Source organism: Chrysochloris asiatica, unplaced genomic scaffold (genome assembly GCF_000296735.1).
Source record: "Chrysochloris asiatica unplaced genomic scaffold, ChrAsi1.0 scaffold00022, whole genome shotgun sequence".
NCBI classification, from domain to species: Eukaryota; Metazoa; Chordata; class Mammalia; order Afrosoricida; family Chrysochloridae; genus Chrysochloris; species Chrysochloris asiatica.
In genome coordinates, this window is record NW_006408540.1 from 14,398,021 (window position 1) to 14,423,735 (window position 25,715).

The 25,715-nt window shown below is 40.5% G+C and overlaps 1 protein-coding gene across 1 annotated transcript in view; it reads right to left on the reverse strand.

Moving 5' to 3' along the window:
• The window catches only part of VWA8 (von Willebrand factor A domain containing 8), a 518,389-nt gene that overhangs the window by 271 nt on the left and 492,403 nt on the right, over positions 1–25,715 (reverse strand). Inside the window, exons 43-44 of the mRNA XM_006837608.1 lie at positions 3,696–3,794; positions 1,887–2,125 (exon numbers count right to left, since the gene is read on the reverse strand). Of these exons, the coding sequence (XP_006837671.1) occupies positions 1,887–2,125; positions 3,696–3,794 (338 nt within the window). The remainder of the gene's footprint in view (positions 1–1,886; positions 2,126–3,695; positions 3,795–25,715) is intronic.

Sequence of the window (25,715 nt, forward strand, 5' to 3'; positions counted from 1 at the left end):
CCCCCCCCGCAAACCACAGCGTCCTCCGAGTGGTTTCATTGGACAGGAAGTTTTCACTTTCTAATACCTTGCTGTCACTAGGCAACGGAAGGCTAGGAAGAGCAGTGGGAGGGGACTCGTTGAAAATTGAACTGAAGGAAGGATCTCTTCAGAGAGAAAATCAGTCAATGTGAAAAGATTTCTCTCCCTTTTCAGGCTGCCGTTTCCTGGTGTTTTGTATTTCCTGGGTAGGACAGTGCCCAGGGACCAATCTGGGATGAGCTCACCTTGGCCTAGTGAACGTGTTAGCTTCACACTACACTTCTGAGTGCTTTACCTTCCGCACAAAACAGGCTTCCAAAAAGGTTGCCCGCGAAACTCCAAGTGGGTCTCTCTCTCTTAAATTCCTGTTTTCTTTTTCCACATTACACAATATGGCATGCAATCTGTATTATCCAATTGCTGCTTCAATGACACTGAGGTTACATAGGCTTATGGTAATTTTTGAAATGCCAATTTATCATTTGGAACAAAGGGCCATTTCTGAAGGCAATATAGCTGCAAGACACAGTTCTGTCTAAAAGAACGCCTCCTTTCATTGTGCCAACAAAGTTTGGTTTTGAAATGACATTTAATAAAAGTCCACCATCCTGTGTCCTATCATACATTTGGCATACCCGGTAGACCAGCTAATTCTGCAATCTATCTTCTGCCAGTGGGTGTTGGACCACTTCCCTAGGAAACCACAAGGGTATTATTGTGCTTTCTTAAGTATGCAAACAGGATCTGTTCGCTAGAAAGACAAAACAGCCATTTCAGTGCAACTAACATTCACTGAGCTTGCCATCTATCTGCCTAGGCCTGGGCTGGTGCTGAGGAAATCCGGGCAGAGAAGATTGGGTTGGAGTTCTCAAGGACACCGAGGTTCCAGAAGAGGCTAATTCATGAGGACTGGGAAAAAGGCAAAGTCAGTTTGTAATAAAGCTACCGGAATGACATGATGTTAAGTAAGCTCTTAACCTGACTCTGCAGCCCTGAAGCAAGGGGAAGAGGATGGTTAAGCATTTTGGAAATGAAAAAAAATTCCTAGTCCCCTTGTTGTGCTCCCACCCATAGGTACCGACCCTGTATAGGGTTTCCAAGGAGCAGCTGGTGAGCTTGAACCACTGGCCTTGTGGTTCAAATTGGCATTGCAGTCCAGGGCATTGACCCTCAGCACCATACAAGGACTTCACAGTCCCTTTACAGGACTCTAAACCATAAATTATAACAGGTAAAAGAGAGGGAATAATACAAAGGCTCGTGGCCTTTGGTGGTTTAGGCAGGGGACTTTTTTTTTTTTTTTTAAAGAGTTTTACTTTCACTGTGTTTTCTGATTCTTACAGTTATCTTATGCAGAGAAAATCCACGAGCTCTTTCTGTCTGTAATTCCAAAAGATAAATGTCATGTGTCTGAGTAATGAAAGTGTTTCCAGATCTCTTTTAGAATATCCCTAATGGTGTGTATATACTGTTTTACATTGTCTCAAAGTAAGCCTGTCTCCCGGTAAGAAAGGACACACACACACACACACACCATCTCTTAATATAGTAAAAGAGTAGACATTCGCTACTTTGAATGTGATTGGACCATGGACTACTTAGAACTGAGTTCAGGAACTTGATCTAAAGTACCAGGTGTATCAAATTTGTTAGTGGACAAATCAATTTAGTTGTTTGTTTTATTGCTGGTTTAAATATAAAGGAAAACTAACAAATTGAAAATGATTACTGTTCATTCAGCCATAAACTAACCCATCAGATCCTCTCAACTTGAGGAAGTGGCAACGGTTCCAGTTTCTCCTCCATTTTCCCAAACATCCCCACCCCTTGTATCTGTGGATATCACACCCTGAAAGGACACTTACCTGGTTGCTTGATCACCTAAGGAGCCAATAAAAATGGCAAACGCATTTACTTGTGGGTTGCTTGTCAGGATTTGGGCAAATCTGTCAGGGTGTATCCCATATCTTGACAGATTTGCGTCACTCAAGACGATGACAAAGTATTCGTCAGCCTCTTCTTTAGTGATTTCCTTGATGGCATGTTCTGTCCCCTCAAGTGTGTGGTCCCCACTCATGCAGAACTGAGCATGCGCATGCATTGTCTGGGGGCACAAAAGCCATGGTTGAGAAACTTTTTAGGAAACATGACAATTTTTCTGTTGACCATGAGAATACACAAATAGCAACAGTTACACATGAAGAGCAAGTCTCTGAATGACCTCTATTTAATTTGCACAGTAGCGTGACGTATGTGGTGATATTTGTACTTAGTGTAGACTTTCATTAGAACAGGAAGCACTCCTAAACTATCACCGCTGGTACATATTTTTAAATTCAAGCTGCCACTCAGAGTGAGAAATTTTGAGAAAACACATGAGGATAATCAAAAAAATCATGGAAACCTTCATTAAACAAAAATAAGAAAATATGAAGCTACTGTTTTCCAGCATGTCCTCCATCTAGGTCTGTATATTTCTGAAGGTGGCATTTGCCCTCTCTAAGCCTTCCCTGAGGAAATCTGCACTAGGATTTACAACACGCCAAAGTGGCAGTTGAAGCATTCTCAAAGGAAGGATTTAAACTGTGGTATTTCTCAATGTTCTTTGAGTTTGGGGAACAAAATGAAGTCTGATGGGGGCCAAGGTCAGGATTGCAGGGTGGATGGGGTAAGGTTTCCCAAGGAAATTTCTATAGGACCGCCCTTGTGATGGAAAAAAAAAATTAATAAATTCTTCAGCACAACTTTCTCATCAATGTAGTTTTCAATTTTCTTAAAACATCTTCCTAATAAGTCCCCGTGATCATCCTGTGTCCTTTGAGAAAATCTACCAAGGTTATCCCTTTGATAATCTCCCAAACATTTGCCATAACCTTCTAAACTGACCTCTTGCCTTGAATTTAACTGGCCTCTTTGAGACCCACAGCTTTGATTATACACCTTTTTTCAGACCCTAATGAGACTAAGACCTAATGAGACTAAGTTCTCTAAGACTAAGAGAACTTGTTTGCAGCCTCCACTGATTACAGAGACCTGTTTAAACATACCTTGTTGGGAATAAACCCATGCTTGTATGAATTGGAGCCCTAGTAGCAATACTTTGGACTTTCTTTCCTAAGACTTGGTATAACTACTGGAGGACAGAGATGGCTCAGGAGAAAAATACGAACATGACTTGAAGTTCCAACACACAGTTTATATTATTAAACACAGTGTTCATATCAACAGCAGTGGAGAAGACTTCCTTTACAATTATGGTATGTTTGTTGCAGATCTAAGTATAAGAAATTCATTCTATTATAGGAAAAGTGCTGAGAAACTAAATTTGGGGGCTAGACAGGACCTGAAAGAATCATTTTTTCCTTTTATTGGAACATCTATGGGATGAAAAGAATTGTATAGGACATAGGAAGGGACCTATGTTGTAGAATCTGGATACCACACTGAGTAATCAAAAATATTTAGTGAACAAATATTAAATTGCATATAATAGAGAAAAGTACTTAGGCATGATGGGTGTTTTCTCAGTTTAATGCTTGAATGTTTGCAAGATAGAAAGTCTTTCTCTTTCCTCTATCTGCTGCTTCTTCAGTGGATCTTTTTCAGTGTCCAGGAGATGCGCTATCTAATCTGATACAAGTTTTCAGAATATGGAGGTGATTGAGTGACTTTACCTTCAGAATGTCTAGTCTTTGTTTGTTGTCCTTCGGGATTTTGTTCATTGGAACTAGGCTAATCTTGTATCCATCTCCAGAGTGTCCAATGACGTCATACTATGAACAACAAAATCAGAGTTAGATTCCACTCAATAATTGTCATTGGACCAATGTACTTGAAAAGATCTGGGCTGCTTTTGCTCAACTATGCCAAGCAAACAGCCACAAGAAGTGCAGAGTGATGGCTGTTTGCCTTTTCACAATGGTAAACAAATTTTAGGGTCATTCATTTCTGATGTATCCTCTTGTGTGATCCGCGCTCTCCAGCAGGAGGGAGGAAGGAGTGTGCTGAGGGCTTTAATGGTTGCTAAGATTAGATTTCCAACCCTAACTTTCAGGAGACACTTTTTGTTTTATAAATTACATATACGTATATAGAGGTATGCAGAATTCTTAGATGACTCCCAAGATTCCTGTCCCCTGATGTATATGCTCTAGGTAACCTTCTCCCCTTTAAGTGAGTTATTGTTAAGTGCCAAGGAGTCGGTTCTGACTCATAGTGACCCTGCATAGGGTTTCCAAGGAGTGGCTGGTGGGTTTGAACTGCTAACCTTGTGGTTAGCAGTCCAGTGCTTATCTTCCAGCACCACACCAGGACTCCTAAGTGTGCGTAGGTCCTGTAAATATGATGGGGTATCACTCATGTGATTTTGAAGATGTAATTAAGGCTACAAATCGATTGCCTTGAGTTATTCAAAAGGCACATTATCTGTGTGTTGTTAAGTGCCATGGAGTCAGTACCGACTCAGAGTGACCCTGTATAGGGTCACTGACCTTGCAGTTCAAACTGACCTTGTGGTCCAGTGCATTATTCCACAGTGCCACACCAGGACCTCAGTATCTGTGTAGACCTAAATTATTCACATAAGCTCTTGAAAATCAAGGAGGATCTTTTAGGCTGGTAACAGAAAAGAAAGACAGAGAGATTTGAAACATGAAGGGAGCTCAACATGAGTGAGGCTGTTCATGGTTAGGATGGAGAGGACCTTGGGGCAAGGACTTGAGAACAGCTTCTAGGAGTTGAGTGACTCCTGCCTGAAAACCAGCAAAGACACAGGGGCCTCAGTCCTACAACCACAAGAACCAAATGCAGCCAACAACCTGAATAAGCCCAGAAGCAGGTTTTTAAGAGCCTCTGCTGAGAATTCAGCTCAGTCAACATCCTGATTTTGAATTGTGACACCTTAAGCTGAGACCAGAATTGAGCCTGCCCAGACCTCTGACCATCCTCCCAGAAATGAAAGGATTTCTATCAATAATTAAGGAGCCCTGGTAGCGTAGTGGATTGATTATGAGCTGGGCTGCTAACTGCAAGGTCAGTTGTTCGAATCTACCAGTTGCTCTGCAGGAAAAAGCTGAAGCTTTCTGCTCCTGTAAAGATTTACGGCTTTGGAAACTCTATACAGGTACGCTGTGAGTTGGAACCGACTTGGTGGCATGCCATCACTACCACTATCAATAATTATATGGCATTAAATTAAACAACTTAGATAAAATGCACAAATTCCTTGAAAAATACAAACTTTTGCAAGTGTCTGTCTGAGTTCTCTAGTGCTGTTGTAACAGAAATACAACAAGTGGATGGCTTTAACAAGCAGAAATTATTTTCTCATAATTTGGGGGGACAGAAGTCTTGAATTCAGAACACCGGCTCTGAGGAAAGGTCCTTGCCTCCTTTCAGTATCTGTAGGCCCAGCATTCCTTGGAGGTCTCCATGAGTCTTGATATCAATCTTTCCCTGGATCCAGGAGGCTCACGGATCTCTGGCGTGGCACTGTAGGATCAGCACTGGACTGCGAACCACAAGGCTGGCAGTTCAAACCCACCAGCTGCTCCTCGGAAACTCTACAAGGTTTGCTATGAGTTGGAATAGACTCCATGGCACTTAACAACAACAACAAGGAGCTTCAGAGTTCAGGGGCCCGGGTCCAAAGCACTCCACTCCCAGCTCTCCTTTCTTGGTGGTAGAAGGTCCCTCCTTCTCTGCTCACTTCTCTCTCCTTTTATATCTAAAAAGACATTGATTCAAGGTACAACCAGATTGCATCTGGCCTCATTAACATCAGAGAAGTGAGAATTTACAATACGTATGCTATACAGACCAAAAGGCAGTAATTTTGGGACGCCGAATTGTTTAAAATCAGGAAAAGTGTGCGCCAGGGTTGTATTCTTTCACCATATCTATTCAATCTATATTTTGAGCAAATAATCTCAGAAGCTGGATTATATGAAGAAGAACATGGCATCAGGATTGGCGAAAGACAGCATTCTTGGTAAAGTGGAAGGTCAATGAAAAAGAGGAAGATCCCCAAGGAGATGACTTGGCACAGTGGCAGCAGCAATGGGCTCAAGCACAATTGTAAGGCTGGTGCAGGACTGGTCAGTGTTTTGATCTGTTATGCACAGGGTCACTATGAGTTGGAACCTAACTACACCACCACCACCAAGATAATGACATCAGATCACGGATGATCCCATCAGATCACATCATGGGGCAATGAATGCGTTCTCTCAGACCTCATCATAGGTGTGATAACCATACATTAACTGCCAAACCACCGAGAATCCTGACTCAGCCAACTTGACACAAAACCTTAACTATCACACTTACTAAAGAAGAAATAGAAAATCTGGCTAGACCTGTAATAAGTGAAGAGATTGAGTTAGTAATCAAAACTACGATCCACAAAGAAAAGCCCAGGACTAAGTGGCTTAACTACTGAATTTTACCAACTATTTAAAGAAGGATCAATGCCATTTTTAAAAAAATACTCTTTCAAATAAGAAAAGAGGAGGGAACACTTCCCAACACATTCAGTGAGGCCAATAATACTGTCATAAGAAACCAAAGAAAGTCACCACAAGAGAACTATAGACTATTATTTCTGTTATATATGGATGAAAAACACTCAACAAATTATCAGTAAGTCAAACCCAGCAACTTATATATAAAGAATTATATACCAGGGTCAAGTGGGATTTATCACAAGAAGGCAAGGTCGGTTTAGCACCCAGATATCTATTAATGCAATGCTGTTGTTATTGTTGTTAAATGCTGTTGAGTCTATTTCAACCCACAGCAACCCTATATAAGGTTTCCAAGGAATGACTGGTGAGCTTGAACCTCTGACCTTATGATTCAAACGACTTTGCAGTCCAGCTCATTAACCCATAGCACCACACCAGGACTCCATTAATGCAATACATCCCATCAATAGATTAAAAATAAAAATCACATGATCATATCAATACATGCAGAAAAAGTATTTGACAAAAAGTCAACAGCCTTTCATGATAACACTGAATAAATAAAAAATAAAAGCGAATTTCCTCAACTTGATGAGGGGCATTTATGAAGACTCCACAGTAATCTCAGACTTAAAGGTGAAAGACTGGCTACTTTCTCCCTACTATAAGGAACAAGATAAGGATATCCATTCTTGTCATCTCTATCAATATTGTACTAGAGGTTTTAGGCAGGAAAAATAGGCAAGAAAGAGGTATAGAAGGTATCCAGATTGGAAAGGAAGAAGTAAAGCTATCTGCTTGTAGACAATATATATCCATGATCTTGTCTATAGAGAAACCAAAGGAATCCACTAAGGAAATATTAGTAGTAAGAAAAAAGTTTAACCTGGTTTCAGGATATAAAATCAATATACAAAAATCAATTATATTTTTATCTGCTTGTAATGGACAATCTGAAAAGAAAACAGCATCAGAAAGAATATTTATAAATAAATTTAACAAAAGGTGTAAAACATACACTCTGAAAATGACAAAATAATGCTGATAGACATCAAAGAAGATCTAAATCAAATTGGAATAAACATCCTATAATCATAGATCAGATGGTATAATATTGTTATGATGTCAGACTACCCAAATTGAGCGATAGATTCAAAGTAATCCCTATCAGATCATAGCTGATGATGTCTTTGTAGAAATTGACAAACTGATTCTAAAAGAACTATGGAATTGTAAGGGACTAGTCAAAATAGTCAAAACCATTTTGAAAATGAATTAAGTGAGAGGAGTCACACTTCCTCAAACCTTCAACAGTAATCAAGATACTATGCGAGTGCCACAAGGATAAACACATACACCAGTGGAATAGAACTGAAATTCCAGAAGTAAAATCATGTGTGTGTTTATGGTCAACTTATTTTTGACAAAGGTATCGAGAACATTCAATGGGTCTTTTCAACAAATAGTGCAAGGACAATGGCATATCCACAAACAAAAGAATGAAGTTGGATCCCTACCTCTCACCATATAAAAAAAAAATAAACCAAAAAAAAACAAAAAACTAAATGTCAGAGTTAAATCAATAAAACTCTTAGAAGAAAACAGAACTCAGTGGCAAATGATTAGACACAAAAAGCCTGAGGAATAAAGATATATCGGTCTTTATCAAATTAAGTACTTTTGTGCTTCAGAGGACACTATCAAGAAAATGAAAATGACAAGCTTCATATGAGGAAAATATTTGCAAATCATGTATCTGGTAAGGGACTTATAGTCACAACATATAAGTAATTCTAACAACTCAATAATAAAAAGATAAATAATCCAGTTTAAAAAATGGGCAAGTAATCTAAATAGATATTTTTCGAAGATGATAAACAAATGGCCAATACACACATGAAAAGATGCTTGGCATCACTAGATTGTTGTTGTTAATTGCTGTCGAGTTGGTTCTGACCCACAGCGACCTTGTATAGAGTTTCTGAGGAGCAGCTTTGACCACCAACCTTGCAGTTCAAACAGCTTTGCAGTCTGATGCATTAACCCACAGCGCCATGCCAGAACTCCACTAGGTTGTTAAGGAAATACAAATCAAAAGCACAATGAGATGCCTATTCATATACACTGTTGTTGTTGTTGTTGTTGTTAGGTGCCATCCAATCAGTTCCAACTCATAGCAACCCTATACAAAACATAACACTGCCCAGTCCTGGGCCATCCTTACAATTGTTGGCATGTTTAAGCCCATTGTTGCTGCCAGTGTGTCAATTCATGTCATTACGGGGCTTTCTCTTTTTTACTGATGTTCCACCAAGCATGATGTCCTTTTTCAGGGACTGGTCATTCCTGACAACATGTCCCAAGTACTTGAAATGAAGTCTCACTCTCCTTGCTTCTAAGGAGCACTCTGGCTCTTCTTCTCCCAAGACAGATTTGTTTAGTGTTCTGGCAGTCCATGGTACTAAATATTTTTTGCCAACACCATAACTCAAATGGATTGATTCTTCTAAGGTCTTCCTTATTCATTGTCCAACTTTCACATTCATATGAGGCTATTGAAAATACCATGGCTCACACTGACTCAAACCTCATGGCACAGAACTCTTGGAGAGCAGGGTCTGCACTGGGAGTAGATGAGGATGGGGGCCAGACCCACCTCTGTTATACTGGGGAATGATGGGAAAAAGAAGAAATCACATCTTTCCATCATCTGGGTGAATCTGTGCCATCAGGCCGCCATCTTTCTGTCTCTCCAAAGCTGTTTGAAAAAGTTCAAGATGGCCGTGCTGTGTCTGACTGGCAGTCTGCTCATCAGTCAGTCTTTTTCTTTTGCCACCCCTGCTCAGCTTCTCCTCCCGTAGGTATTTAGTCCACTTCTCTAAAGTTCAGGGTTCCAGGATTGCCCACTGTGTTTCATTTGATATCTAGTACCTGGTGTGGCACTGTGGGCTAATGTGTCAGACTGCAAAGTTGTTTGAACTGCAAGGTCGGTGGTTCAAGATCACCAGCTGCTCCTCGGAAACCCTATAAAGGGTCGCTATGGGTTGGAATCGACTCGATGGCACTTAACAACAACAACAATATCTTTGTTGTAGATGGTCTGTAGAGCTATCTTTCTAAAAGTCCCAGGTTTAAATATTTTCTTCGTTTTTTTTAGCTTGAGAAATGCTAAGCATGGTCTTCTCTTTTGGTTTTCTAATTCCAGGTCTTTCATTATAATACTTTACTTTGTCTCTTGAGCTGCCCGTTGACATTTTCTATTCAGCTTTTACTTCATCATTTTTTCCCCAGTTGCTCTGGTTTCTCTACATTAAAGGGCACGTCTCAGAATTTCTTCTGAAATCCATTTTGGTCTTTTTTTTCTTTCCCGTAGGTTTAATGTCCTTTTGCTTTCTTTTGGGATGATGTTCTTGATGTCACACCATAACTCTTCTGGTTTTCGGTAGTTAGTCTATAATGCACCAAATTTGTTCTTGACATGTCCCTAAATTCATGTGGGATATATTTAAGGTCATATTTTGACTCTTGTGTACTTGCTTTAATTTTCTTCAGTTTTCGTCTGAACTTGCATATGAACAACTGATGGTCTGTTCTGCAGTCTTCCCCAGCCTTATTTTGGCAGATAATATTGAGCTTCTCCATTGTCTCTTCACACAGTTTTAGTTGATTTGATTCCTTTGTACTACATTTGGTGTAGTAAGTCATTGTGTTTGCAACATTCTGTCAGGTGATCTCCAGCATTGTTTTTATTACCAAGGCCATATTTTCCAGTTACTGATTCTTTCTCTTTATTTCCCATATTCACATTCTAATTACCAGTAGTTATCCATGCATCTTGGTCTCATGTTTGATCAATTTCAGATTGAAGAGTTGCTTTTGTTGTTGTTGTAAAGTGTTGTTGAGTAGGTTCAGGCTCATAGAGACCCTAAGTACAACAGAACCAAACACTGCCCTGTCCTGAGCCACTGGCAAAATCACTGTTCTATGTTATTGTTGTTCCTTATTCATTGTCCAACTTCCACATGCATGTGAGGTTATTGAAATACCATGGCTTGGATGAGGCGCACCTTAGTCCTCAAGCTGACATCTTTGCTCTTGAACACTTTAAAAATGTCTTGTGCAGCAGATTTGCCTACTGCAATGTGTCATTTGATTTCTTGACTGCTAGTTGAATGTTAATAGTGGATTCAAGAAAAATAAAGTCTTGGCAAATTCAATCTTTTCTCCATTTGCATGGGTGTTATTGATTGGTCCTGTGGTAAGGATTTTTGTTTTCTTTACATTGAGATGCCATCCATACTGAAAGCGGTAGTATTTGACCTTGATCAGTAAGTATTTTAAGTCCTCTTTGCTTTCAGCAAGCAAAGTTGTACCATTTGCATATTACCAGTTGTTAATGAGTCTTCTTCCAAACCTAATGTCATGTTCTTCTTCATATACTCCATCTTCTTTGATTATTTGCTCAGTATACAGATTGAATAAGTATGGTGAAAGAATACAATCCTGGTGCATACCTTTCCTGATTTTAAACCATTATTCTGTTTGAACAATTGCCTGTTTGTCTATGTAGAGGTTCCTCACGAGCACAATTAAGTATACTACAATATCCATTCTTTGCAATGTTATCCATAGCTTGTGATGATCCACACAGTCAAAAGTCTTTTAGTAATTGATAAAGCACAGGAAAACATCATTCTGATATTCTCTGATTTCAGCCAACATCCATCTGACACCAGTAATGACAGCTCTACTTCCACATTTTTTCTGAATCCAGCTTGAACCTTTAGCAGTTCCCTGTCAATGTACTGCTGTAGCAATTTTTAAATGATCTCCAGCAAAATTTTTCTTGCACGTGAGATTAATCATATTGTCTGATGAGTTCCACATTCCACTTGGCCACCTCTCTTAGGAATGGGCACAAATATAGATCTCTTTCAATCAGTTGGCCAGGTAGCTCTCTTCCAAATTGTTTGGAATAGATGAGTGAGTTCCTCCAGTGCTGCATCAGCTTGTTGAAAGATTTCAATTTGTATTTCATCAATTCCTGGAGCTTTGTTCTTTGCTGATATCTTCAGTGTACTTTGAACTTTTTCTTTCAGTAGCATTGGCTCTTGAACATATGCTACCTCTTGAAATGGTTGAACATCAACCATTTCTTCTTGGTTCAGTGAATCTGGGTATTCCATCTATCTTCTTTTGATGCTTTTTGCATCATTCAATATTTTGCCCAGAGAATCCTTCAATATTGAAAATCAAGGTTTGAATTTTTTTTATTTGGAAAGCAGTCTGGCAGTTCTTCAAATGATAAAACAGAGAGTTACCATATGATGAAGCAATTCCACTCCTTCGTGTATATCCAAGAGAAATGGAAATATTGCCTACAACGCCACATAAAAACTTGTATACAAATGTTCAGATCAGTATAATTTTTAAAAAGTTTTTATTGTGGATTGAGTGATGGTTTACATGGGAGAACATCAGCTCTACATTCATCTTATCGTGTTTCATTTCATTGCAATGATTACAATCCCCTCCATGCATCATCATTCAACAGCATTTGCTTCCAATCCCTCTTTTTTTTTTTTTTGGATGTACACTGAAGCACTCAGGAATATATAACCATTCAAATAACCAAAGGGTATATATACCCTGCAAGCCAGACCACCCCCTCCCACCGACAGCCAGCACACAGCCCCTCCTCTCCCTCTTTGAGTCCTGAGTCCTCAGCTGCTCCATCTCTCCACATCATTGTCTCTACCTCCACCTCTGGTGTTTCTGCTTTTCTGGATACGTTCCAGCGCTCCACTTTTCTGCCTTGATGGTCCCAGGACCTCCGCTCCTGGACTGCAAAGTCAACCACTCCCCTCCTTTTGTTACAAAATGTCTACCTTTACATTTGCAAAATTCACAATTAGTCCTGATAACAATTATTCACTACTGAACCACAAGAGTCCCTATCTTCTTTCAGCAGCCCTGTCTAGACAGGTTGGAAACCACTCAGTGGAGATTCTACCTTCCCTCACACCCTCTGGAACTAGGCTCCTTCTTGAAAACTTGTAAGCTAGTCACTTTGTGCCTTTGTAGCCGCCCCCAATTTGGGTAGCCAGTGTCTAAGTTGCCAATCCCTGTCAATCCTGTGTACAGATGGGGTGGGAATGATCCTTGCTGTAAAGATTCGTTCCCTCTTTTGAGCTACTACATCCATAAGTATAGGTCAAGTTCATCAAATTGTAGTGGATTATACTTTTCCCCCTCTTCTTTCTTCCTCTAGTCGAGTTCTGATCATCCAGTCACTGAAGTCAGATGAGTCAAATGAGTACTATCTGCAAGTATGGGTGTTCTTCAGATCAGTATAATTTTTAATAGTCAAAAATAGAAACAACCTCAATGTCCATCAACTGATGAATGGATAAACAAAATGTGGTATATTCCTCAGATGGAATATTATTTGGCCATAAGAAGGAATGAAGTACTGATACATGCTTTCAATGATGCTTGAAAGCATTATGCTTAGTGAAAGAAGCTAGTCACAAAAGACAATGTATTACATCATTCCATTCAGGGAAGTTGTTCAGAACAGGCAGATCTGTAGAGACAGAAGTAGATTCGTGGTCATTCAGAGCTGCAGGAGTTTCAGGAGAGGGGACTGAGAGAGTGATAGCTAAAGAGTACAGGGCTTCTCTCGAGGTGATAAAAATATTATAAAAATTGACCATGGTGATGATCACATATACCTATGACTATATTAATAACTACTGAAATATATCTTTTAATGGATTAATTGTATGGCATGTAAATTATATCTCAATAAAGCTGATATATATATAATCACTGAAATCCACTAACCAATTACCAATCCACAAGTGTTTTGTGAGCAAGATAGGTCTCCTGGTGTGGGACAGCATTGGACTGTTAACTACAAGACTGGCAGTTCAAACCCACCAGCCACTCCAGAAGGTCACTATGAGTCAGAACCAACTCGATGGCACACAACAACTGTGTCTACAACACTACTCTAGGTGCTCTATCAGTAAAAACATAACAAAACAAAAAACACTTGTCTTTGAATTGATTATGATTTAGAGCAACCCCATGTGTAAGAAAATGCATTTCTTTGTTTCATGTCTGTTCCTTTCTAAATGGTGAGTTATTTGAAGGCAAAGATCTTTGTATTTTTAACGCTTATGAGAGTGTCTGGTGTGTCTGCAAGCAAATCAGTGCAAGAAAATGTCTTCCTTTCATATTGGGACACATTCTTTTACAAATAAACTATATGGAGGCTGGAATGCATTCCCCAACACACACATACTGAAATCATGTGGTAAGTGGTGGTTACCTCGAGTTTTCTGAGCAAAAAACCCCAACCCATAACATAACTAAAACATTCATATTTAAAATGAAATTTGAAAATTCCCTGCTGAAATGACTAGTTATTACGCAAACATGGGAGATCAGAAGGTAAGTGGGGTTCTTTGGGGATGAGGAGTTTCATTTTCATCAGACTGAAATTGTGTTCTGGAGGAGGCATGAGGGTAGAAATCTGCTCCACGGAGTCTGAGATGTTGTAACACACAACTGCCCCAGAGAGATGAGGGAAAGCCCTCAGCGGCACCCTGGGCGAGTTTCCCTCTCTGTGGGCTGTAAGAAAGATGAAGGGCTAATTGAGGAAGATGCAGAGTGAGCAGTAGTTGGAGAACACAGACAGCTCTGGGGAAGTGGCACGTAGACATTCAGGAAGAGGTTGAGCAACCAAGCTGAAGGACACTAGCCACAGCAACTCTGGAAGTGGGATGACTGATGAATGACCCTTGACTGTCACCATCAGTGGCCACCGCCACCGCTGGGAGAGCAATTCCTGCGAAGATCTGTGAGGAACAAGAGAAGTCTAGAAGCAGTGTCTAGAGAAGGAGAAAAGGTGTTGGGGGACTTTCCGGCAGCAGAGTGGAGGTGTCAGAAGGTAGGTATGGAGATCAGTCACAGTCAGAGGATTTAGTCTGGAGAAGGAGAGGACATGCCTTTTTCCAAGAGTGAAGAGAAGGCAGAGAAAATGGGAATGGATGGAGAGCATTTGAGGTAAAAAACAGTAATTTAGAGAACAAAGCCTATGGTGGTTGGTTTTCCTGTAAAGCAAGTAGTGAGGTTATCAAGAGTGGAGCTCAGGGCTTGAGCATCACAATTTTTAAAAGAACCATTGGGGATCAGCACTAAACTACAAACCCCAAGGTCGGCAGTTTGAGCTCACTTGTTGCTCCACAGAAAAAAGATGAGGATTTCTGCTCCCACAGATTTGAAAAGCCTTGGGAACCCTATATAGGGTTGCTATGAGCCGGAATCAATTGGATGGCAATTAACAACAGCAACAACATCTATATAGGATCTCATTGACAATAGCAACTCCAAAGGGTAGGTAGTAGGATGCTTAGGGAGTGTGTGCTACAGAGGGATGAATGACTTGGAGAAGGAGGTGTGATAGTTGTACAACTTGAGGAATGTGACCAGTGTCGCTGAATCTCACATGTAGAAATGGTTGAACAGGTGCATGTTCTGCTGTGCATATCTTCAACAACAACAACAAAAATAAATTATTTTTAAAATGTGGGGTTGAGGGGTTCAAGAAAGACAATAAAGATTTGAAAGAATCTTAAAAAGATGGAGAATTTATTTGAATAAGCTGTAACTCCATTTGTACATTTGTCCCAGGTCCTGCACATCTTATGGGTTGTTGTTATTGTTAAGTGCCATCAAGTCAGTTCTGACTTATAGCAACCCTGTATAGGGTTTCCAAGGAGTGACTGGTGGATCTTAACTGTTGACCTCAAAATGTTGGTTTGAACCACAAAGTTGACGGTTCAAGCTCATCAGCTGCTCCTCAGAAACCCTATACAAGGTTGCCATGGGCCAGAACTGACTTGATAGTACTTTAACAACAACAACAAAAGGTATAATTTTTACTGACCATAGGGGCTTAATAGGGAAATGTTTTGTGAAAAGTTGAAAATTGTAATGGTGAGGAAAAGGCCAAAAAAGTTGTCTTGAGCTATTTTTTTCTATCATGACAAAGCACCTGCTCATTCTTTGAAGGCAGTCAGGGCTGTCCTATGAGAATTTCATTGGGAAACCTTATCCCATTGACTCTACAGTCTTGCCCCTTCAGACTTCTTTTTGTTTCCCAAACTCAAAGAACACTGAAAAGGAACATGATTTGATTCCTTCATAGATGGCCAAACTCCCGTTTTGACATGATATAAATCGAAGATAACAGAATATTCTTCGGGGAAGGATTGCTATTATTGTTGTTGCTGTTAAGTGCTATCAAGTCTGAAGGTCAAGAGTTTTAGACTTGGATCTGATGTTAACAAACAAAATTCTGAACCACTCCAAAATTAAGGTTTACCATGTAAGAGAGGCTGCTTGACTTCTGATATTATATACTTCTGCTTCTAATTCACTTGACTCTTCTGACAAATAGGAATAACATGCTCTGCTCTCTAAGAGGACAGCTGCAAGGACAGGACAACACATTGAATGACTACAACGTTTGTTCAACATTTGCATAGTTCTTTCAAGTTTACTAAATGCTTCTGTGTAAGTCTTCTCATTTTTGTTCTCTTCATTACCTTCTGGGATGAATGTTAATCTGATGCTTAAAGAGATTAAGAAACTTTCTAACGTCATAGATCTATGTGATGGCCAAGCCCAACTGTTCTGACTCTAAATCCAGTGTGTTCACTATGTAGAAATAACCAGACCTTCCATCTGCTATCCCCTTCCACTATTTCGACTTAAGCTTTCTGAATGTTTCACTTGGACAATATTTCTACATCAATAGTTGAATCAACTCTGAATTCTTGTCTAACTTTGAATGGAATCAGAAAAGTTTAGACCTCCTTCTTGGGTCTCACCTCCATGTAGCAATAAGAATTTATGGGAAAGACTAAGCCTGGTATAAAGAGCTCTAGTAGCTTAGTGGTTACGAATCAGGCTGCGAACCTCAGGGTCAGCAGTTCGAAACTACCAGCTGTTCCGTGGGAGAAGGATGAGGCTTTCTGCTCCCATAAAGATTTATATCTTCGGAAACCCTGTACAGGGTTGCTGTGAGTTGGAACTGACTCCATAGCACAGAACAACAATAACAACAACAAGCCTGGTATGATGCCTGATGTCCATTCTAATCCTGGGACACATCCCTGAGGCATTAGGAGAAGGCTAACTGCATCCACTGATAGGAGGGATTTTTCCAGCAGGTGATGGTTTGTGAGGCACATCTTTCCACTTTCTTCCGGGAGTTATTCTAGCTTACTGACCATGATGATGACAAAAGTATATCTGTCAGACATTGTGTAGAGGGGGAAGTGCTGAGGGTAGGAGAAAGTAGAGTACTTTATGTAAAAGGTACATTTGCTCCTGAATTATAGTTTTGTAAAAAACAAAAACAAAAAATTAACTGTGCAGAAATAAAATGGCTGCAAGAAATAGGTATGAAACATCAATTAAGAAAGAGACCTGAAGTGGAAGCCAGAAGTCCTGGTTTGTCATAGCCTAGTTGTATGATCTTGAGTAAAGAAAATAACTTCTTTGCATCTTAACTTTCTCATTTGTAAAACAAGGAGATTGGTGAAACCACTTATAAGATCATTCCTGTCTTCAAGGTTCCATAATTCAATGGTATGTCAAGACAATACAAAACAATAACCAGGGAATAAAGGAGCTTACTTCTCTTAGTCTTAGGAACACCTTGTGCCTTGTTTTCACCTGAGAAGAGATTGAATGACCTAAATTTGACTGAGGTTTGACAAAGATTTTTCCAGAAAGAAAGTCCTCAGAGTCTATAAGAAACAGACTGAATACTGGGCCTAGGACACTAGTTTTCTAACTATTTCTTAAAAAAAGTTTTTTTTTAGTAGTGGAATCCATTTTCCAAATGAAAGCCCAGCTTGTAAAATGCCAAACTACAGTGGCGTGGGTTGTTCTTTATAATATGACCTTTCAAGATTTGAGTTTGTAGTTCTTCAAAGATGATTTGTTAGGCCACAATCTTGCAAGTGGATAGGAACGTTTACTATGCAAATAAGATACATAAAATCCTTGTAGGGATTGCACAGTATATTATGCAAATAAGATGATAGTAGCTTGCCAAGGGGATTGGCCAGTTTTGCCATCCAGCTAGGATTATAAGGACTAATTCCACAAAGGCTAAGAGGGACGGGACCTCACTAACATCAAGAAGAAGAGCTGGAAGCGGAGAGTGCCTTTTGGAGCCTGAATCTCTGTGCTGAGAACCCCAGAGACCCAGGAGATAGAGAGAGTTGCAATACTGAAGATGGTAAGAGACAGCGTAAGATGGCACAAGTGGAGAGACTGGGGGGACCAACACAAGATGGTGACAGTGGACTTGCCAACCACAACACATGAAGTGAGAGTTGTGTGCTTTCAGGCCAGAGGGTTTCAAGTGGATTGGGGTGCTTCTGGGCATTTGATGGTGAAGCCAACTATATCACTCACCTGTGTCAGGCCAGAATAGAGGCCAGGCGCGACCAAGAAGGAGCTGATCTTATTGGCAAACCATCTCCTGAAGTTCCTGTTACTTCCAGGTTGATCCTGATTCCTTCCCCCAATAAATTCCATCATAGTGAGCATGACCTGTGAGTTCTGTGTGGCCACTGGAATAAACTGCTGATCACAGCAGAGAAATAAAGGTGATGTGGGGAGAAGGGCTGGTTACAAAGCCAGAGGGTGGAGGTGGGCCGGACCTCTGCCTTACAGGAATCAGATTTGCGTAGATGGTGACGCTTTCTCCTCTTTCTGGAATTAGATGAAGCCTGATGCTGCCACTACTGTTCCACATGAAATAGAGGCGTCAGTGGGGCTATTTTGGCTGAATTGGGGATGATAGAGAAGGGGTAAAAAAGTCCTTCCACTCTACCCTTCAGGAGTTCCTTGTTATACTGTTAAAGAAAATACGGTATTAGAATATGGTTGTTTGCCTTTATAAACTGGTTGCCATCGAATCAATTCAAACTCATGGCAACTCTGATGTACAGAGTAGAACTGCTCCATAGGGTTTTCTTGACCATAATCTTTATGGAAGCAGATCATTAGGTTTTACTTCTGTGGCACTGCTGGGTGGGTTCAAATCATCAACCTTTAGGTGCAATCAATGACAAACCACATGTGCCATTCAGAGACTGACCTTACGTCTTCAAAAATCGAAACCAAAACAACCCACTCTCAATGAGTCGATTCCAATTCATAGCAATTCTATATAGTTTTCCAAGGCTTTAAATATTAACAGGAGCAGACAGTCTCATCTTTCTCCTGTGGGCAGGCTGGGTTTGAACCACCAACTTGCAGTTAGCAGCTCAACACCTAACCCACAGCACCACTAGGGTTCCTTCATTGTTGTTGTTGTTGTCATGTGCTGTGGAGTCAGTTCCGACTCATAGCGACCTGGTTCCTTCATACGAATAATAAATTTGAGGTATTTCTTTTTTTCTTTGAAGTCCAACTTTTCAATAATTGAATGAGTCTGTTTTCTGAGTACTTAATAGAGAGTCACCTAACTTGGTGTTATTATTTTGGAGAAAAAAATTAAAGCATTAGCAGCTCTTGAAGAGGTGGTATACTTTTGAGTTACAGTGAAAATATCCCAAAAGGTTTAGAGACATCAAAAAATGTTTAGAGATAAAAGCTATAATGTTTTATAAATTAAAATGGTTCACATCTAAAGTAAAGTGGTTCATACAACCTTTACTTTGACATGTCATAAGGAAAGAGGTGACTCTTTAGCAATCCCTAGAGAAAGGCATCAGTCTTGGGAAAATAGAGGGTCAGCAAAAATGAACAAGATCCTCAATGGGGTAGATTGACAAATGTGATAGTTAAGGAATTGTGTCAACTGTACTGGAGCAGGAGTCTCAGTGGTTTGGTAGCTGAGATGTAGCTCTCACTCCCATGATATGATTTGATGTGATAAGTCATAAAAGGACTTTAAAATACTGGTGAAGATCAAAGATCACAACCTTTAGTATAGGTTATACCTCAGTGTAAAGAAGACAAAAAGTCCTTACCACTGGACCAATAAACAGCATCATGATAAATGGAGAAAAGATTGAAGTTGTCAAAGACTTCATTTTGCTTGGATCTACTACCAACATTCATGGAAGCAGCAGTCAAGAAATCAAATGATATATTGCATTAGACAAATTTATTGCACAAGACCTCTTTAAAGCATTCAAGAGTAAAGATATCAGTTTGAGGACTAAGACTAAGGTGCGCCTGACACACGCCATGTTATTTTCAATAGCTTCACATGTATGTGAATGTTGGACAATGAATAAGAAAGACCATAGAAGAATGGATGCATTTGAATTATGTTGGTTGAGAAGACTATTGAAAGTACCATGGACTTCCCGAAGAACAAATAAATCTTTCTTGGAAGAAGTGCAATCAGAATGCTCCTTAGAATCCAGGAGGGCGAGACTTTGTCTCTCATATTTTGGCTATATCGTCAGGAGGTACTAGTCCCTGGAAAATGTCATCTTGTTTGCTAAAGTCAGCTTAAAAGATGAAGACCCCATAAAAGTCTTTAAAGTCAGCTTGAAGGACGAAGACCACATAAAAATGGATTGGCAAAATGACAGCAGCAATGGGGTCAAGCTTAACAATGATTACAACAAGGATGGTGCAAAAGCGGGTGGTGTTGAACCGACTTGACACACCTAACAATACAACAGCAATCCCACAACCACCCTGATCCAATTTATGGGAGAGTTCCAAGAATGCGGCATGCAACACCTTTTATCTTACAAGACATAAGAAGAGAGACTTGAGCATAGAAAGAGGGAGATACTACCACCAAGATACATCCTCTAGACCTGGGGTCCCTGAGTTGTGAAGCTTCTAGAACCAGAAGGAAGACTGATGCCAAGACATATGGAAAACTCCAAGGAATGGGCCTACTGTTAACTGACAAGAGATAGGGCCTTTCTCCAGAGACAGAATTTGGACCTCTAGCTTTTGTAAACTGTGAGTGAATCAATTTCTGTTGTTAAAGCATCCACTTGGGTATTTCAGCACTGTTAAATAAGACAACACAATAAAGACAGCAACAGGCTCCAAGATGAGGAAGACGATGCAGGACCTGACAATGTTCTGTTCTGTTAAACAGAAGTTTACCATGGCAATTTGGCAATTAGGCAATTAACAACAACAAACCCTTACTATTTCATCCCCCCCCCCCCGTGTTTAGACACTATATGAATACCAAAAGACTATGCTGTGATTGTAAGATTAGCAAAGTTCATGTTGTTTATAAGTAAATAATGTCGCCTTTGTCTCCAATGACTTACTATGAATGCTGTTGCTGAGAATAACTGAATTCATTCAGTGGAACAATTAATGCTGTGGCTGAGAATAATAGAATTCAGTTGGTAGAAACTTAAAGCACTAAAAAATGGCTTTAAAATGTGTCCTGCCACTGGATTACCGTTCCTTCTCAGTAATTCTCGCCAAGGGTCCCTGCGGTTAGGCATGAGTCACACTAATGTGGAATAAAAGGTGAGCCTCCTGAGCCTGGGCTGTGAGGACTGAGACCCACTCTAAGGAGAAGTACTTTTGAGGGGCTCAGGAGCTACGCTTAAGCCAAACCAAACACAAAGCAGATGCCAAGAGGTAGACTTCAGGGAAGAGCTCAGATTGCCGGAGCAGACTAGTGGCTTCTGAAGGGTTCAAAGCAAATACAGACTAGACACCTTTACAACCAAGGGCTGACTGACTACAGGAAGACGAGATTAAGACCGTCTGGGACTGGAGGTGGTGGTGGTGATGGTGGTGGGGGTGGGGGTGTCTCTAGGCACTGTTGAATTCCTAAAGGCACAGCAAATGACATCATCTTGGACTAATGCAATATAAAATGTTTTATTAAGAGCTCCTAAAACTGTGGTTTGTACTCAAGCATCATTCTGTATTTGCTGAGTAAATTGCATACTTTCATTAGTTATTCATTCTCTAGTCCTTGTGATTCCTTTACAAATGAGAAAATGAAAGTAGAGCTATGAAATGAATATGATCACAGCAGGAAGATACAGAACAAGGTACATGGTTTTCTATCACTTGGTTTACAAGTAAATGCACATCAATACGTACACTCATACATCTGTGTGTGTATCACATCTCTCAGAGACGATACCAAAGAGTCTGCTTGCACCAGACAGGAGAATAGGGAGCTGGAGAGGCGGGGGTAGAGACTGACTCTCCATTCATTCCTTTGGTATCTTTTATATTTTGTATTATATGCACCTATTACTAATACCTTAAAACATTTACTTATAAACAGTAGGTGTTCACACGGAATGTAAATAGACTCCATCCCACCTCCTTTCCTTCCTCGAGGGCAGAGGCAGGGAAGCCCGCAAAATCATTTGGTCTGGCCCTGCCAATGCACCCGCAATTCCAGCCATGGCATTAGGGGTGAGCTAATTAAACGTTTGACCAAATACAGCAGGTTTCATGGAATTTTCTAGCTCCTTAAACTAAAGTTCTAAACGAACTGTAATGAATGTAATGAGAAAGGTTTCCAAGCATAAGGAAAGGTATACATCTACCCTTCACTTACCGACATGGTTAGATTCCAAACACTAGGTCATTATGTGACTAATTTTTAAGTTGATAATTTTGTATGGCCCATGAATGATGTTATCAATTTTGGTAGTAAAAAGGTTCCCCAGCCCTGCTCTAGTAAGCCTGAGGAGCTCCATCATGTGGGCAAGGTGGTGAGGGAAGTACCACATCTCTAACGTGTCTGCTGTGGCACCAGAGGATAAGCACTGGGCCGCAAGGTAGGTTCGAACTATAAGGTCAGTGGTTCAAACTCACCAGCTGCTTCTATGAGTTGGAACTGACTTGATGGCTTTTAGCAACAACAACAATGTGTCTGGTGTGTGGAGAAAGTCTTCTAGGAGTTCTGGGCATGCAGGGGCTACTGGGATAACAAAAATGGCACCAGGAGAAAGCAGATAAATCCAGAATAAGAGACTTTGTACCAGACAACTGATGCAGGCTCTCACAAGAGTGAATATAGTAAGAAAAAAAAAGGTAGCGGTGGAAAGGGGCTTATCCAGGGAGCCTCGTGTAGCATTGGAGGATTAGCGCTGGACTGGTAGTCACAAGCTTGGCAGTGCAAACCCACCAACTGCTCCTTGGAAGCCCTACATACGGTTGCTATGAGTTGGAACCAACTTAATGGCACTCAACAGCAACAACAGGGAGTCCTGGTGGCGCTGGACTGCTAACTGCAAGGTTGGTGGTTCAAACCTACCAGCCACTCTGCGGAAGAAAGATGAGGATTTCTGCTCCTGTAAAGGTTTGTAGCCTTTCTATATTGGGTGGTTATGAGCTGGGTTTTAGTTTGGGTTAGAGCGATATAAAGAATCTATGGGTGTTGCAAATGGATACCATGCTTGACTGATAACTTTCGTGTCTACCCAGAAAGACCTGGTGATCTGCTTCTGAAAAATCAGCCCTTGAAACCATATGGAATCAGTTCTGTGACAAACATGGGTCATCATGAGTTGGAATTGACTTGACAGCATTTGGTTACTGGTTAAAGAAACATAACAAGTAAATATAAAGTGTGGACCTTGCTTAAGTTCTGGATTTGGGCAGAAAGAGGATGGACCAATTACAAAAGATACTTTGTGGGGACGTTGGGAAAATAGGATTTGCGCTGTTTTCATAGAATTTTCTAGGTCCTTAAACTAAAGTTCTAAGGAGCTCTGGTAGCGTAGTGGTTACGAATCGGGCTGCGAACCTTAAGGTCAGCGGTTCGAAACTACCAGCCGCTCCGCGGGAGAAAGATGAGGCTTTCTACTCCCGTAAAGATTTACACCCTCGGAAACCCTGTACAGGGTCGCTATGGGTCGGACCCGACTCGATGGCACTTAACAACAACAACAACAACAAACTAAAGTTCTAAAGGGACTGTAATGAATGCAAGGAGATAGGTTTCTGAGCATAAGAAAATGTATGCATCTACTCTTCACTTAACGACATGGTTAGATTCCAAACACTAGGTCATTACGTGACTATCGGTGTTCTGTGAAAATGGAAGTTGACCACATCAGTACATAAACACCAAATTACATCAGTACATAAATGCCAGATTACATCATTACGTAAATGTCAAACGGAGTTCTGATGGAGCAGGGGCAAAGTGCCTGACTGCTAACCAAAAAAAAGTCGGAAGTTCAAACTCAGCACGTGCTCTGCAGGAGAAAGGTGTGGCAGCCTGCTTCCAGAAAGATTACAGCCTTGGAAACCTTCGGGATAGTTCTATTCTGAAATCGACTTGACAGAAATGGGGTATAGCTTCCATTGCTAGCTATCATCACGTAATTTCCGAAGCCCCAAGAGTCACGGTTCAGCCACACTGACACAGAACCTTAACCATCACAGCCAGCGTTACTCTTGTCTCATACCTCTGCCTCCATTACTGGCAGACCACATGTCGCTGATGGACAAAATAATTGGATAGTAGATTTTTTGCTATTGTCATAAATGCAAAGTGTCAGATCACAAGACGGGTGATAAGCAAGGAGAAAGCGTCTCGAGGGAAAGACACAAAACCTTTCAGGTACTTCCTGTTAAAATCTAATGAGATAAAACATGGTAAAGCTACTTCAAACTTTTTTACAAAAGTTTTATTTTGGTGTCTTGCTATAATTTCATCTGGATATATGAGTCATATGTTGTGTGGTTATCTTCTCAGCATATCTGGGGTCTTCCTGATAAAGACAGGAAATTCTTTGTGCCATTCAGGGAGAATAACGGCAAAATACTGCTGTAGAATTGCAGGGGTGTGTGTCTCTGGATGGGGTGTTGTGTACCCCTACTACTACATGTCTTTGACTGAATCTTCTATCAGAGTTTAGTAGTTTTGGTAGGTTGCATTTTGATTGCAATGCCTCCCTCCCTTACTGCACTGTAAACTCAAGGACAGCAGGGAATTCTGTATCTTGCAGAGAACTCTCTTAGCGAGCTCTCAGTTAATTCTTAAAAGTTTGTCGAACTGAATTGAAATCCAGTTGGTCACATGGCAACAATTAGGTTTGTCACTATCAAGTAAACTAAAATCTTATGAATGTGAAAACAGTCATATCTTGTGACATGCAGATGTGCTCTGGCACCAGTTTCATTCGTAGCTCTTTCAGATTGCAGACTTTTAACAGTGAGATTTAGACAAATAAGAATTTCTTTATACACCCCACCGCATGAATTACAACATGGGTGCCCAACACTGTGATAGTCATACTATGTCCCTAGAGTTACTGACATGGTTCTCTCAACTCCTGGTGAGCTTTGTCACCTCTGTCTTCTGTCTAATGCTTTTACTTAGTTTTGGGGGAGATGTGTCAGCCCAATTTTTGTTGTTGTTAATTATCTAACAAATCTTCTTTTTAAAAACCAGAACTGTTCTGCTCTCCAAGAAGTAGGAATCCTCTTTATAACTGGGAATTGTATCCTAGATAACTCTGCAATCCTAATATTGGTGTGTTTGCTATCACCACCTGTGGCCATCACTATGGTGACTTGCATGTTGTTGTGATGCTGGAAACTCTGCTACCAGTATTTCAAATACAGTGAGGTCCCCCACGGTGGACTTGTTCCCTGACTCAGCAGAGCTTCCTGACTAAGACTAGGAAGAAAGACATGGTGATCTACTTCCGGAAATCAGCCAATGAAAACCTTATGGATCACAATGAATATTGTCAGAATTGCTTGCTTTAAGCAAATCATCAGGAAGGACTAATTGCTGGAGAAGGAATTCATGTTTGGCTAAGTAGTCAACGTGGGTGAAGGAGAACCTTGGTGAGATGGACCGGCACGATGCTCACACGGTGGACTGGGGCATGCAGGCAATGTGGGGGCGATGTAGGACAAGAGAACACTTCATTCTTTGTACACAAGATCACATGAATCAGAATCAACTTGATGGCATCTATCTTTGTTTTCTACAGTGTACAATGGATTCAGATCTCATGCAGCTCAAGGGAGCAGTGGGACACTGGTCTGAAGGTCCACTTGAGATGTGGATGAATTGATCCAAACATCATCAGAACCCAAAGGTTTTAAAAACATTAGGTGGGATGTGGGTATTTATACCAATCTATTCTCTAACCTGGTTTGGCGTTGTGGGTTAATGCACCAGACTGCAAAGTCATTTGAACTGCAAGG